Below are 15,216 nucleotides of genomic sequence, written 5' to 3'. Positions count from 1 at the left end.
TATTAAAATAATTTCATGCCAACTCAAAATAGCTATTAAATAACTCAAAATATGACTTAATAACCACATTATGACTTAACATCTCACATTATGATTTATCGACATACCATCTAATAATTTGGACGTTTTATCTCATAATTTCTATGACTATATAAAGAACATTGCCTTCACCCCATAGTAATATTAATAATATTAATATTCATAATAATAATAATCCCTGGAGGAATAAAGGGGTCGTTTCCTTGGACCTGGTGGGACACTGGTGGGTCAGGACCCAGATGACGGTGGGCAGATGGCGGGCAGAAGCTTCCAGAACCCTCGGTGACTCGCTCCTGCTGGATCCGGGCTGCGGGCTGTGTTTGCGGACCCTTGAAACTTGGCGCAGAGCCGACACAAGAATGTGCAGTTTCTAGAGGGGCGGAGACAAACCCGCCCGGGTGCCCGCCCCGCCCGCTCCGCATCCACCGCGGCCGCTGCGTGAGAGCAGGAGGAGGCAGCCTGAGCCCGAGGGTCCCCGCTGGTTCCCACCATAGACTGCTGGTTCCCACCGACCTCATCAAGTTCACAATAGCGAACAGGAGCGCTCCCTCTCCGGCCTTCTCTCCCACAATGCCTCCATGTTGGTCCGGGTCCGGTCACGCACGGTAAGCACTTCTGTTGTTGGTGAACCAGAACCGTCCGCGGCGGAGTGACACCGGGACTCGAACCAGTGACCCGCCCTGCAGAGTGCTACGAGCGGCTGGTTGTGGCCCGGAGGCAGCACCGCAGGGAACACGGACTCCAGACCGATTCTCCTGAGCCTGACGCCCGGGAGCAGGAGGACGTCCACCCGCCCCGGCTGCTGGTTCTACCCCCGCGGGGACGGAGGCTGTGAGAAGTGGACCGTCCGGTTCGTCCTCTCCATCCGCCTCCTCCAGCCCGCATGGAACACGGTGTGCCCGCCGCCACACAGCCCGGTTCTCGGTGAGTACATGCCGTAGCAGTCCCCGGTCCAGAGTCACGCTTCCTCCGCGAGAACCGTCAGCATCATGAGGACCACCGAGGAGACGGAGGGCTTCGACGCCGAGGCCTCCAACACGTCCATGATCTCCGGGGCCAGCAGCCCCTACCAGCCCACCACCGAGCCCGTGCACGCCGGGAACGTGTTCGGGGGGATCCGGTGCGACGTGCACTACCTCAAGTCCTACTTCGGGATCCTGAAGGTGGTCGAAGTGGTGAGTGAGAGCACGATCACACATTAATGCATCTTAAAAAGAGTTTAAAATATGCACCAACTTCCACCGGGCAGCTGGAAACAAGTACAGAACAACAACCGTTAGAACTGTTATCACATCTGACCTAACACGTTTAACTGCCGGACCTTATTCTGAGCTTTTAGCACTTTCACTCCCGTCCCTGGAAGTCAAATATGAGATGGTTTATTCTGAGGAGTACCCGCAGAGGTCCTGGTTTACCCTGAACCACATCGTAAATAGTGGGTCAGACCGGTTTCATGCTGAACGTGTTTACCTCACGACATGTGAAGTGGAATAAACTCAGTTGTTAAGTACCTCAGGTCTGTGCATTGCACAACATGCCGGTGTTTCCCAAGCAAACCTTTATTTTGAAAGGATGCACATTTCATTGTTATCCCCAACAGTGTCTTCATACTCTACTCGTATTGATTTTGACTGGAGTATGTATTGCACACGCTTAAATAAAATCAGTCCTTGAAAAGCTAGCTGGCAATGTTTAAGAAAGCGATAAAAACAGAAAATTCCTGGATCCACCCACTGATCCGGATCTGCAGCTTCCTCCCTGAACCATGGTGCATTCTTCCACCGAGCTGCATGGTCATCCGTCCAGTAGTGTTTGTGTAATCTTGCCTATAAACAAACAAACGGACAGGGGTGAAAACATAACCTCCGTGGCGGAGATATAAATCACCTTCTCAATGCCTGACTGCTTTTATGCTATTCCACTGATACCTGTGTATTTGTTCAGGTCCTGAAAGACGAAAAATCCACACACATACACACATTCTAGCTGATATTTCAGATCAACACACTTAAACCAGATGTCTGAACTGGGAGAGGAGGCAGCAAATAAGCACAAGAAACTCGGGCTCCCAACGCTCTGACAATTCACCAGAGGAGGAAATATCTATCGAGCCACAGCCATTCCTCTTCTTCTGGTGCCAAGAACTCCAGACACAGGCCTGCACACTCCAACACATGAAGTACGTGCGTCCACAACAGGAAAAGCCATGGAGCTGAGGAAACTAGCAATTACCTCTAACAACATTTGTGGGTTGCACAAGCAAAACTAAAAAGTCCAAAGCTGCTTGGAAGATAATGCTGCACAGTTCTGGTCTCTCTGCTTTTTTGTTTTTAACTCCTGTAAAAGCAGTGTTGGAGGAGTGGTATCATCCAAGTTGTGGGTGGTGGAGTTTCCCAGTGGTGGGACAGAAGTGCACAGTCAGCCCGGGCTGTCGCAAACACCTGGGACGTTCACCTCCGCGTACGTGGGAAGTTGGAGGAAGAAGCCGTCTGTCACAGGGCTGGGGAGAAGTTTGGAGGATGTAATAACCGAGAGCGTTCACATTCACACGTCGTCTGTTGTTTCAAAGCAACGAAAAGGTTTATTTGTGTGTGTGCAGGCTATGGATGTTTCTAAACCCATTCCGATACCTGGACATGGCAAATGAAGGTTTGAATATGTGAATAGTAGGGATTCATCTCCTGTAAAACCACAGTGCTGATACCTGATAGTAACACTTCGCTGGTTTCAGAACCTTTTACACCTTTACACAGAGAGTAGAACATGAAACCTGCACCCGATGTATAAAAGAACTGATGCCAAAATAATTTAAACGTTGTGACAACACTTTGAAACACAGGCCGATAGTGAAGCCATGCAAATATGGATTTACATGCCTGGTAGTTTTTTAAAAATACTTTCCACATATATGCAGTAGAATAAACTGACTATTGCTCAGCTTAGATAAGACGGGTATATGAGCAATCTCTTGGTGCAGATTAGGAATCTTATATTTACACTTTCTATTTACTTTAACGGTAAACTCAAATACAGACTTTCCAGTTTGAGCCGGTCGTATCTCTTTCCCAAACAAGGGCAGGACGAATGAAAGTCGTGGAAGTTTACGTCCAGTATCTGAGAGGAAGCCTGCGAGGTGCTGCCAACCTTTAATAGCTTCAGTCTTTACAGCTCTGTCCTCCAGTCACTGAGACTTTCGTGATGATCTTTTAGAACTGATATACGACGATGATGATGCAAAAAAACTTACCTGATGTGGAAAGATGTATGGTTAATCAGTAAACAGTCCTCTGCCAAGCAAGTAGGCCTGTTGGTTGTCTTGTAACCGAAAAGGCAATAGTCGTGTGTTGTGAATTAATCATCTCTCGATAGAAATCTGTTTTATGGAGTTGGCATCTGTGCAGAGTGGACTGTGCAGCACTTCATGATGCATTGTTCCACATGTTCCTTTCAACAAGCACCTTATCAGTCCAAAGTTAAAGAGCTTTAACGCCTGGTCTGCCCCCCTTTGTCCATACTTCCTTTTATTCTGCCAAGGAAATGTTTTCAGGATTACCTCGACGCCCAGGTCTCATTTGCACCAAGTAATTCATTTAAATGAGTCCTGACATTTGCTTTGACCCCAGTTTGCTGAGAACCGCTGTGTTATTCTCTGGTTCTGTTTGCTAATAGACGAGTATATAGTTGTTTCTCACCACAGCACTAACATGCGTTTGCACGGGGCCTCTTTAAAGAGCCCACTCCGCTCATCAGTCATTGGATGAATGGACACACAGGTCACTGTTGACCCTGCACTGATCAGACACAACCCCGCCTGTGGGACGTAACCTGAGCGAGGTGTTTCCACCCTGACAGCAGGTTTGTCTTTGTCCCTTTGTTGTGACTGTGTCAACAAAGTCCAACTGATATTCGCCATGTGCTCCTCTACACTGAGAGGAATTTGATACCTTAGGACCGATGGTTCACCATTTAAACTCTCAAAGTTTCCTAGTAAGCCTTCTAATGTCACTGTGAAGTAGAACTGTAATCAGTAGAGCACATTCCTCCACCAAGTTCCAACAATTTCTTAAGCTGACTGCGGTTCAGACGTGCACTGAGGTATTGATATTCTACTGAAACCTTCTGGAGAGGCTGTGAGAATACAAATGTCTGTGTCAGTGGCTCTGGAACTTTTGCTGCCAGCCGCCTTGTAAAATGTTCGGAAAAAGTCAGAGTGAGCGGAATTTCTATGTCTCGACTCCTGCGTGCTCGACCCAGACATCTCTCCTCGCCCGAATGTTCTGGACCTTTTTCCTGTTGTTGTGAACGCGTCTGACCGAGACGATCTCCTGCGGCTTTCTCTAAATGTGACTCTGTCCTGTAAACCCTGTCCTGGACCCAATTTTTCGGACATTTTCTCAAGTTCATGTGTGAGAACAGCTTCTAATTCCCAAGTATTTTTCTAACAAAGTTGTAGTTAAAGGTTATGTTAGGCTGTTTTTTTCTGTCAATGTTCTCTAATGAAGTTACCAGGTGCACCCACATGTCAGGGAGCACTTCCTGCTCTGAGAGAGACACCACATGCTCCCCTCTCTCTCTTCTGGTTGAAACATTACTTATTTGCAGCGTGTTGGGAGACATTAAGACAACAGGAGCACCGTGCATACATGTGTGGAGACGTGCAGGCCCAGGCTGTGTTTCGTGTTCTCCGGGGTGAAATATAACCTGCATTCAGGCCACATTTTCCATCACATAGATGACTGTGGGCTTTTGGTAATTTCTTTTTTGAGCCTGAAGTCCCACACGACTAGAAGTGCAGCGTATAATGTTGCCTAGTTTCTGCTCCGAGGCCTCTTTTCACCCGGCAGAGTTTTGTGTCCGCAACAGATGGCGTATAAGAAGGGGATCTGAGTCCAGGAGATCTCTAAAGGCAACTTCTAATGTGCATAATCTCCGAGATAAGGATATGGGCTCATGTGGGGGAGGAAAGACAAAGAGTTGAGGATAAGCAGTTTGCGTAAAGGGCTGACATTTAACATAAAATCATTACTTACAAGACTATTTATTGTGACGCTTTGTGAAACCCCGCCTCTTCCCATGTGGCTGCCTGACACCTGCTACAATGGGACTTGGGGAAAGGCATTATGCTTTCTTCAAGAGACATGACATCATCCACCAGCACGAGCAGCCCTCCACTCCTGTTTGGGTGTAACCACTCTGGCTGAGCCGGAGCCACTGACGGACTGCTGTCCAACAACAGTACAAGTGTCTAATGAGGCGGCAGCAGCTGCACAAAGCAAAGGTTTCTTCTTAATGATGCTCAGCTAGTGGATTTGTTCCTTTTTTGTCTGTGCTTTAGTTATTTGGAAGCAAAGTCTGTCACAAGGAGACGAGTTCTCCACACGAGTCACCATGAAAGAACAGTTTACTTTCAGAGCTGGCTCACTCTGCTCATTAAACTGGACAAACGCCATCGGCTACAGAGCGGCTCTGGGCTCTGAGGGATCTGCCGGGATGGACCTGTGCAAATGAGACTGTTTGGGGTTGTTCTCAGATGCATTTGTTTTCAGCTGTGTCTCCAGCAATGAGCTACAACTAGATGGCCTGGATTCAATTTGGAGCCAGATCAGCTGACAATTCATACCGGGTTTCAGAAACCATTCCAGGGATGGGATTGTAAGTCTTTATCCTTCTTGGAGAGAAGTCTGCTGTACATTTGGTGAAATGCAACTACTTGCAAAACAAGTTATTCCAAAGTTTTGAGTATTTTCATTAGTTTATAATAATAATAGTAATTTCCTCCCTTCTCTGACTGCACACCATTTTTTTTTCATTTTTAATAATCTGACCACATTCCTGAACGCAAAACCTAAGAACTTCCATTGCTTTGTTGCCTGGTGACTCGCAGATTTCAAAGAGGTTGGTGCCCCTAGTTTAACAATGTGACTTCTGTAATGGAAATGTTGCTATTCAAACTTGAGAGCATCAATGTTGGCTGAAAAAACAACAATATATAATCCTGCCCTCTCTGTAGCCAGGGGTTTGTTATTTACCCAAACTAATATGTGAAAGAGGAAAAAAGAAACCAAAAACTCTCTTCCTCCTCCCTTTGAGACTAAAGCTAGACGTTTCACAGAGACGCTCCAGTTTAATCAATGCACTTTTGATTCTATGAACTGTTGGGAGAAAAAAACCTATATTGTCAGAGAGCAGATCGTTTCCTTTCAACCCTTGTATTGAGTCTTTGAAACAAAGTGGATCAGTGAGACGTGAGGTGCTAATGAAGCAGCATTTCGGTTCACGCAGCTGATTGTTTTCAAGCTTCTATTATTAGCGTTGCACTGTAAATTGGATGATGAGCTGAACAGAAACTGTTCGAAACATACTGTATTATATGTCATAATGTTTTTAACTGTCATAGGACATTAGATTTACTTTGCATTAGAATACACTAACAGAGATTTGTGTACAAATTTTACTCTACTCATGCAGAACTGTGCCTTTGTAGTTTGCATGAACATCTTTAAATTCCATGCAATCACACCAGTGTTAAAAGGAGAGAGAAACACAGAAAAGACAAAGGCTGGAAGTCAAAGTTTGTAATGAGTCCGATACGTAAACTCAATTTGGCAGCAAATCGTTTTGCCATTTGGAGGAGCTGTTGCCATCTGCTTTATTTCTTGCTCCTCAACTCAAACCCCCCATTATTTAATATATCAACATCTAATAAATGTCAAACAGTTCCAGACCGAGCAGATCTGGTCCGAACTAGTTCTCGGGTCTGCTGCTTCAGGTCAGTGATGTCTCACGGCCTCATGGCGCTGTTACGTCTCTCAGTTCTGAATAGCGCTGAGCCAATCAGTAATCTGTGTGTGGTTTCATCGGGGTCTCGATGGCAGAGAAACACCTAAATAGCAGAATTCCTCTCATACTGTGGTTTGCTGATGGATGTTGGCGGGAGGCAGGCGTCGTCACAGACCGCCAGGAGTGGGCTTATGGCCTCCGCTCTATTCATAGGACAATCAATTCATCATATGGAGAGCAGACCTTGGCCTCCACCTCCCCTTCATCTTCTCCCGCTTAACTGTCGCTATTTCCCCTCTCTCCTCAGGTCCTATCACTCATCGGATTCATCTGCATAGAGACCATCATGATGTGCTCCCCCTGTGGAGGCGTCTACTTCTTTGAGTTTGTCAGCTGCAGTGCCTTCGTGGTGACAGGAGTGCTCCTCCTGATCTTCTGCCTCAACCTGCACACCAAGGTGCCCCATGTCAACTGGAGCCTCACGGTACGTACAGGGCCAGAGCCAGCTGAATAACTAACATGAAGGGGATTGTAGGTTTTTGACACTGAAGGTCACAAGTCTAGCACGTGCTAGTGAGTCCTCAGACTACTGCTGACCGATGTGAATTTACTTAACACATAACGAAAGTAAGATAAGCTAATGCCAAACTGAACTCCAAGGAAGCTCTGTCAACAACAAGTAAACTGGAAAAGCAATTGTATTTTAGAACAAAGGACAAGATGGTAATATCCCTTGTACGATAAGGTAATCTCAGCAGTGCTTTGTGTTTTGTGCTAATTAATTTAATGGTAATTATATGCTGTATCTAGATTTGATTTGCCGTCACCAACAGGAGCTTCTAGATGTGCTGGTTTTTCAGGTTGGCATTTAGCTCAAAGCTTTGCTGTGCTGACCTTTATAGACGTTTAGACTCTCTGTGTTATTCCTCTGTATTTAGAGTTTAAATTGATGGTACGTCTTTATATAATCAGAGAAAAGGTCCGTGGAAAGTTTAAGGGTTAAGTGATAAATGTGTTTGTGCTTGTCATTCTCAGCTTCATTTTTCTCCCTTACTTATCGACATAATCATAGTTGTCATATATTTTGGGGCTTTTCCTGAATCTATTCTTCCCTTTATGAGCTGAGCTGAGCGGGACGAGCTCGGCACAGTTCTCTGTTGAAGAATAACATACAGAAGTATCAGAGTGAAGCTCAGCGCAAACTCATACAAGCTGGAAAAACTTTGAGTGTGGAGCTGAGAACATACAGCTTCAGCATTACCACCAGGATAAGTGCATTGTCAGCACCTGTAAGCAAATGAGCTGCTGGGTGTTCTCCAGCAGATATTGGTTGTCTTCCAGTATTTGCGTTTACACACACGCTGGCGAGCTCCTTTGCAAACAGGAGTGAAATAACATCTTTATTTCCAGGGGCCACACAGCTTAGAGTGCTCCTACCGTAAAGCAGTGGATGTTGAACCATATGTCCAAATACCACCATAGCTATCAGATTGCTTGATGGTATCCTTGGTACAGTATATTCTACCTCAAATATGGGTTGTGCCTTTGGCTTTTACTTCTAGCAGTATGACCCAAAATGAAAGCTTTTTTAAAGTCTCAGAGACCCGAGCTTATTTCAGAGTGCTGATCAAGGAACTTTGACCAGATACGTGTGACCAGTTACAGTCCATTTGATCAAGAATCCTCCAGTTCAGTCTGCTCTGTTAGGACAGTTCCTTTTCTCCTGATACTCACTGGCCTTTCACATTAATTAATAAGTTTCCACTTGGGTGATCAAAAGCCTTAATTTGTAATTTTAGATATGGCACATAACAATTCTACATTACAACTCGGCCTATTTTATATATAACAATGTTCAAAATTAGGCTCTAGTTTCCTGTGGATACTTTTAAAAAGGTTCCGGTGGCTAAATGGTGCCAGAACTAATACTTTCTTAAAAAAGGCACAAAAACGACAAAGATAAGAACAGAAATAATCCTTTTTGTTCCATTTCTAAGGTAAATTGGAAGTTGAAATTTGTCTTTTCACATTTTCAAACATTTGATAAGTGTCCCAATATCGGAATCCTTTGCTTGAAATACAGCCACACTTTCCACCATTTAGCTTTCGGCATTTTGTTGTCTTGTCTCCTTGAGTTTGTGTTGGGCTGCTAGCTACTAGCTCGGTCTGTATCAGCTGTGTGCCTGATTGGTTCTGGATTTCAGTACCCAACCCGACTCATTGGTTTTTCAAGGAATCATGCTATGATGCACACAAAATAAGAAGTCTTTCATAGTTTGTGAAAAATGTACTGTATTTAGCGGACATCAAATTCTGTGTTTATGACACAATAACCCCCTGCTGGTCATGTTTGGTCAGTAATGTGTAGCTACACTCACAGTAGGTGTTGCCTTCACAGGTTTCAGTCTCTGCTCTGACTCTGTAGAGCTGTACTGTTGAAGTAGCTAACAAGCCCATGATGCTACGTGGCTCTTCACAGTGGAGCCTCTACCCCCCCGCTGTGTGTGTCTATCAAGTTCAAAGCTGCTCCTGTCAAACCGGGCCCCAGGGAATGTCGCCATGAGTAAGCACTTCTGCTTGTTAACCAACTGTTAACCCTTGTGCTGCCTGCCTTCCCTTCCCCACCTCCAAACTGTGAGCTGACACTGAGTCGATGGAGGGAGCTTGTTTTAACGTGCGCCCGAGTGTCTCAGAATGAGATTTTGATTGTACAATTATATGCTACATGATCCCATCTCCTCCGATTCATCCTCCATGATGACTTTGGCAGCGATGAAGGGGGAAACACTGGTCCTGACCTCACTCCCACTCCCACAGCCAAATGAAAGCAGCTCTGGGACCTTGTTGCGAAGCTGCTCGGTGACTTTCAGTGATTTAGTTGAACTTCAGGCCTTTTTTTGCATGAATTAGCTTATTTTGCACAACAGAAAGACAGATGAGGGAAGACCATGCCTAATTATCACAGCCAAATAACTGTTGGCCATGTTTCCAGGCAGATTTCTGCAGACTGTATCTCATCAGAGTTAATGCATGCGTGAATGAGGTACTTCATTACATCTGTCACAGCTTCACACGCCACTACTGTCAATCTGTTTGCCAGAAGTTTCATATGTAACTCATATACAGATAGATTCATATACTAGTGCTGCAAGAAGTCACAGTTTGTACTCTACAGTCATTTCCTGCAGTCTTTTTTCAGACACGAACTCTGAGATATGTCTGGACCCATTTTTTTTGTAGTTAGCCGTTTGCATATGTAGAACGCAGGGGGAGATTGTCCGGGTCAGACACGTTAACAAACAAGATGAGGGGTGAAGCCGGGGTAGAGATAGTGCAGAAATAGTTTTTCGACACCTTTTTATTTTCTATCTTATCGCCGTTGTCTTTACAAGTTGATTCCTTCATGAATGACACCCTTTTTACATCCTGAGATAGTTGTATTTTTCCAGTTTAGTGTCGTGTTTTAGAAACGTCATTGTCTCGCACTCGCTAGCTGTGAATTTTCTGGACATTTTCCTGCTGTATATTCACCTGGGCTCACTCTTATATTTTACTTGTGGACTGGTAGGAAAACTTCAGGAAAATGTCCAGAACATGAAACGGCTTAAGAAGGTGTTGTGTTTGTGTTATTACTGCAATGATTCAGATGATTTTTGTATCTGTTCAAAGAGCATTTAATAATTAATCATGGTTAAATAATGTATTTGATGTTTGTCCACATCCCTACGACAAACACACACCAGTGTCAGAGCATCTTCTTCTTCTTCACGTGAAGTTGCAGTGTGTCGTCTTCATGTACAATGTGTGTATGTGAACCCATCCTCGTTCCTCTGTCTCACGCTGTGTTATTCTAATGACCGACATCTCTTATCCTGAATCCGCATACGCACCCACTCACCCACACAGCTGTGGGTAGTGGTTATTATTATTACCCACAGTCATTAATCTATCATCAGTTCAGACCAGAAACCACTTTACTCTTCTTCTATTTACTTAACCTACAAGTGAATTCCAATAAAAGCATGTTTGGTTTTAAGCAGCTGAAACTTACCACCCAAGCAGCCAAAAGACGTGAAATGCATCTCTACCATCTTTATTTGTCTTTCAAAGAGAAACAGGCGAAGATGTGAAAGCTGGAGAGAGATCTTATTCTCGCATGAAGCTTCCTGGCCCCGTGTGACCTGCTACAACTGTCAAGGGCATTGGCTTCATAATTAGTTTTCCACTGCATCCTCCAGGGTTTCCATAGATGCAGTCCTATGAGTATTTCTAGCTTCTACCTTGAGAGCGCAACTGAAATATTGAACCACAGACACACAGTCACATGAAACGGCATGTGTTATTTATACTACTAACAGGCACTGCGGATCAAAAATCCCCTTTTTGTGCACAAACGAGAAATATAAACCTAAAATAAACTGCAGAATGTGTCAGATTTCAGTCCTTCCCCTTTCTGGAATCTGGACTTTCTTATAAACAACACTTCATTACTGTAAATCACGTGCTGAGATACAAACATGTCTAACGGTTTGTTTTTTATTTCTTCTTACTACTTATAGAAAATAAGTAAATATCAAAAATTTTAGGATCTTAAAATTAACTAAGGTTCACTCTGAGACTGAAGCACAGCTCTGTTGTGGCTGATTCATCACTTAATCACCATTTGTGTATTAAGATCAGATAAATCCAGATCTGCACCAAACCTGTTCATAGATATTAGCGCTCTATTAGCACGCATTACACATATCCAATTTTTTTCATCAAGATCCCTGGATTATTCCTTCAGATATTTACAATTATTTGAAAAAGTTACAACCCTGCAATGTTAAATAACATAGAAAGCTTTTATTGTTTCTTCTTTGGGTCATGCCCCACCCATTCACAAACTATCATTGAATGGGTTCAGTAGTTTTTGTGTAATCTCGCTCACTAATAGACAAATGCAGATGAAAACATAACCTCTAGGGACGAGTAAATAATAAATCACAGAGCTAGTGGTTTGGTCCTGTGTGTTATTTAAGATTGTCAGTCTGGTTAAAAGGTAAAGAGTAAAGTAATGAGGCTGCAAACAGGAACATGACACTGGAGCCTTATTATACAGTTTAACCTGTTGAACCAGTTGAACCAGTTGAGCAGGATACTCGAGAGTGTGTTCGCTGCAAATGTCAGCAGTGTTAGTACTGTGTGCATGAGAAGAATGAGTGTGTGGAGGGTGTGTGAGTTTGCGATGGACGGGGTTATGATTTCAACTGAAGGCATTAAAACACCGGTGCACATTGACCGTGGCGGTTAGTTTGGGTCCATATTAATGTGTAACTGATTAAACCGCAGGATCAGTGACACATTATCACAGTGTTAACCCTCCACTGATTCTGCTTCATTCAATGTCTGCATTTGTGTGAGTGTGTGAGTGTGTGAGATGTCTATTGTATGAGCCCTGTGTGTCATATGAGAGAGCGCGTGTGCCGTGGTCACAATCTGATCACGAGGCAGTGCACCATTCAAGCTGAGCACTTCATTATTAACCCTTTCCTCTGAAAGCAGCAGAGTAATAACATCAGAGAGAAGTTGCTAATATTGGTTTAATTAGTGTCAAAAGGCCTCAGATGTTTTTTGTTTTGTTATACATTTCAGATGACATGTTCATTGATGTGCTTTGAGTTTACAAGCTCATGTATTTTCTTCCCTGTCGTGGCCAGAAGCTTCGTCTCGTATGTTTGTCTCTTTTTCTCATGGAGGCGATTTGTTGGGAACGGCTCCAGAGAATTTCTTCTAATTTGTCTCAAACGTTCACTCAGACTCAAACATGGACTGATTCGATTTTATTCGGTCAAAGGTCAAAGTCATTGTGACCTCGCATTCTTCTGAACATAATTTATCAGGAATGTCCAGAGGAAATTTCATTACATCAGAAACAACCTTCTGCTTGGACTCAAGAATTAGCTGATTAGAATTTGATGGTCAAAGGTCAAGCTCGCTCACTTGACATGTTTGTGGCCATAACTCAAGAATTTATTCACTAGTTCTGAAACATTTTTAGACAAATAAACAGTTGGATAAAATGAGGTAGTGCTAACATTTTACATTCAAAAGGACAAAGGTCAACTTCACTGTCGCATCATGTTTGTCTGCAAAAACCCTGAGACTGTGATCCTGGTTATTATTGATGTAATGGATCTTAAGCACTGAGAACAAAAACATCAAGTAATCCGCCAAATGCTTTGAACAGATTCTTTTAAATAAACATTTGACCTTTTTCACACTGTATTTTGTTATATTTTTGGTATTATGCTTGTATGAAACGTTCACCAAAGTGATCCTGTACGTTTCTGTGTGTGTGTGTGTGTGTGTTCCTGTAGGACCTAGTTAACACGGCTGCCAGCACCTTCTTCTTCTTCTTGTCGTCCCTCGTGCTCGCCTGCATGAACCACAACACTGGAGCGGAAATCGCAGCAGTGGTGAGTTTTCAAAACCGACCGACCCTTCATGATCCTGCAGGTTCATGTATGAATATAAATATACTGAATTATCTGAAAACTATTGATTCCTGTCAGTATCAGTTGCTCAGATTTGTGATCGACTCACACAGATAGACCAGAATTCATATTTCGTAACACCAGACACATTTTGTGTAGTAAAGTGTAGTTAAACTTTAAAACATGTTCATAATGATTTTCACAGTTAAGTAAATAAGGGATTATTAACATTTCTATAGAACTTATCTAAACTTATCTAAAGGTAAAACCTGGTAATACAACTTTTAAACTTTTAAATTACAGTCAAAATCTGAGTGTAATTAATGATTTCAAAAGACCTAAAGTGCTGGTAAGTCTAATTTCACCAGGCAAGGAGTTCCAGAGCCTCTGGGTCCTGATGGCAGAAGCCCAGTCACCCTTAGTCACCAGCCTCGGCTCTAAAAACTACGAGCAAGTGTTGGAGAGTTAGTGGCTCTGTGATATAACTGTGGGCCAGACTGTGCTGAGCTTTCAAATCTATTAAAAGACTCTTAAAATCCAATGTTGAATTGAACTGGCAGCCAATGACAGGAGGCAGGAACTTGAGAGTCATGAGCCTCATATGCTCGGTGTTGGTCAAATGTGAGCAGCTGACTTTTCTTGTTTAACTCCACCCGCCCAAATCAAGTTTGTACAGACAAGTTTGCAATGAGATATCCTGATACTTGCAGCCGTTGGTTTATTGTTTCACATTTAACAGTTCTTTTCTGTTTTGTGTTTGCACCAGATCTTTGGCTTCATGGTGACGGGTGCGTATGGAATCAACTCCTTCATGGCCGTACGGAAGATGCGCCTCGGCAACGGCTGTCCGAGGGCGCCCCAGACCAGCGAGTACATGCGAGCGCGCACGGCATCTCGTGGAGAAGTGGAGGCACGGCCGGAGATCGCGTGAGCGCCAGCACACGGTCCAAAGGAACACTAAGAGAAAGTCACACCACCGGGGGGGCAGCCGAGACACTTCTCTGCCTTCAGAACTGTGAAGTCTGTGGCAGGACGGCCTTCTCTCGCTCGCCACGCGCTTTCTGACTTCTCATCACACCACTTGAGCTGAGCTGTCTCGCTGCTCAGCTGCTGAACACATCTTCACTTCCCAGCCGCAGATGAGCTCTGTGGATTGTGTGTGTGTGTCAGGCTGCAGGTCCACACACAGTCTTGACAATTGAAGGTAGAAAACTTTTCATCCGCTTTCTGTCTGAAGGATGATGTCCACGAAGAACCAACAAAGGTCGACTTCACTCCAACTGTGCATCGGTGACGATGGTGTTGATATATATTTTTATTTTTTAGATCGGTTTGTGTTTCACTGTGAATGAAGTGAAGTAGAGGAAGGTCAGCTTTTGTACAGTTTGCTTATATCACGCTGCTGTTTGTGAAGTCTTTGGTAATAATAGATGTGATTGTGGATCCAGGACGCCCCTGTACCAGAAACCCACGGCAGCCTGCAGGGAAACCGAGGCACCACCGCTTCACCGGTCGGTGTTTTGTTTCAACCTGTGACATTTAATATTTCAAGATCACACTTTGAAAATGCCTTTCAACATGACCTTTTAATGACCTTTTATTTGAGCTACTATTAAGATCCCTGCCATTGATACGCGTAGAGTAACAGTACAGGGTCTTTCTTTACTGCAATAAAGACAGGAAGTGAAAGAAAAGGTCCAAATATCTGACTGAAACAGAAAACCTGTTCCTCTCTCTCTCTCTCTCTCTCTCTCTCTCTCTCTCTCTCTCTCTCTCTCTCTCTCTCTCTCTCTCTCTCTCTCTCTCTCTCTCTCTCTCTCTCACACTAACTAACTCTCACTCCTCCTTAATACCACGTCTGAATTTTTATCCCCGATTGTTGTAATAAAAAAATATATATATATATATATATATATATATA

General features: G+C 43.8%; 1 protein-coding gene across 1 annotated transcript; it reads left to right on the top strand.

The window, feature by feature from the left end:
• Nucleotides 1-509: 509 nt before the first annotated feature.
• Nucleotides 510-15,046, top strand: cmtm4 (CKLF-like MARVEL transmembrane domain containing 4). Its single transcript, XM_061068936.1, has 4 exons — nt 510-1,214; nt 7,127-7,303; nt 13,179-13,277; nt 14,062-15,046. The coding sequence occupies exons 1-4, from the start codon at nt 1,029-1,031 to the stop codon at nt 14,224-14,226; spliced, it is 627 nt and encodes a 208-aa protein (XP_060924919.1). The 5' UTR covers nt 510-1,028; the 3' UTR covers nt 14,227-15,046.
• The last annotated feature ends 170 nt before the right edge of the window (nt 15,047-15,216 follow it).

The sequence above is a fragment of the Limanda limanda genome, chromosome 3, assembly GCF_963576545.1.
Source record: "Limanda limanda chromosome 3, fLimLim1.1, whole genome shotgun sequence".
Classification (NCBI taxonomy): Eukaryota; Metazoa; Chordata; class Actinopteri; order Pleuronectiformes; family Pleuronectidae; genus Limanda; species Limanda limanda.
Note: the sequence above shows the minus strand (reverse complement) of the source record. Positions and strands in the feature narration are given on the sequence as shown.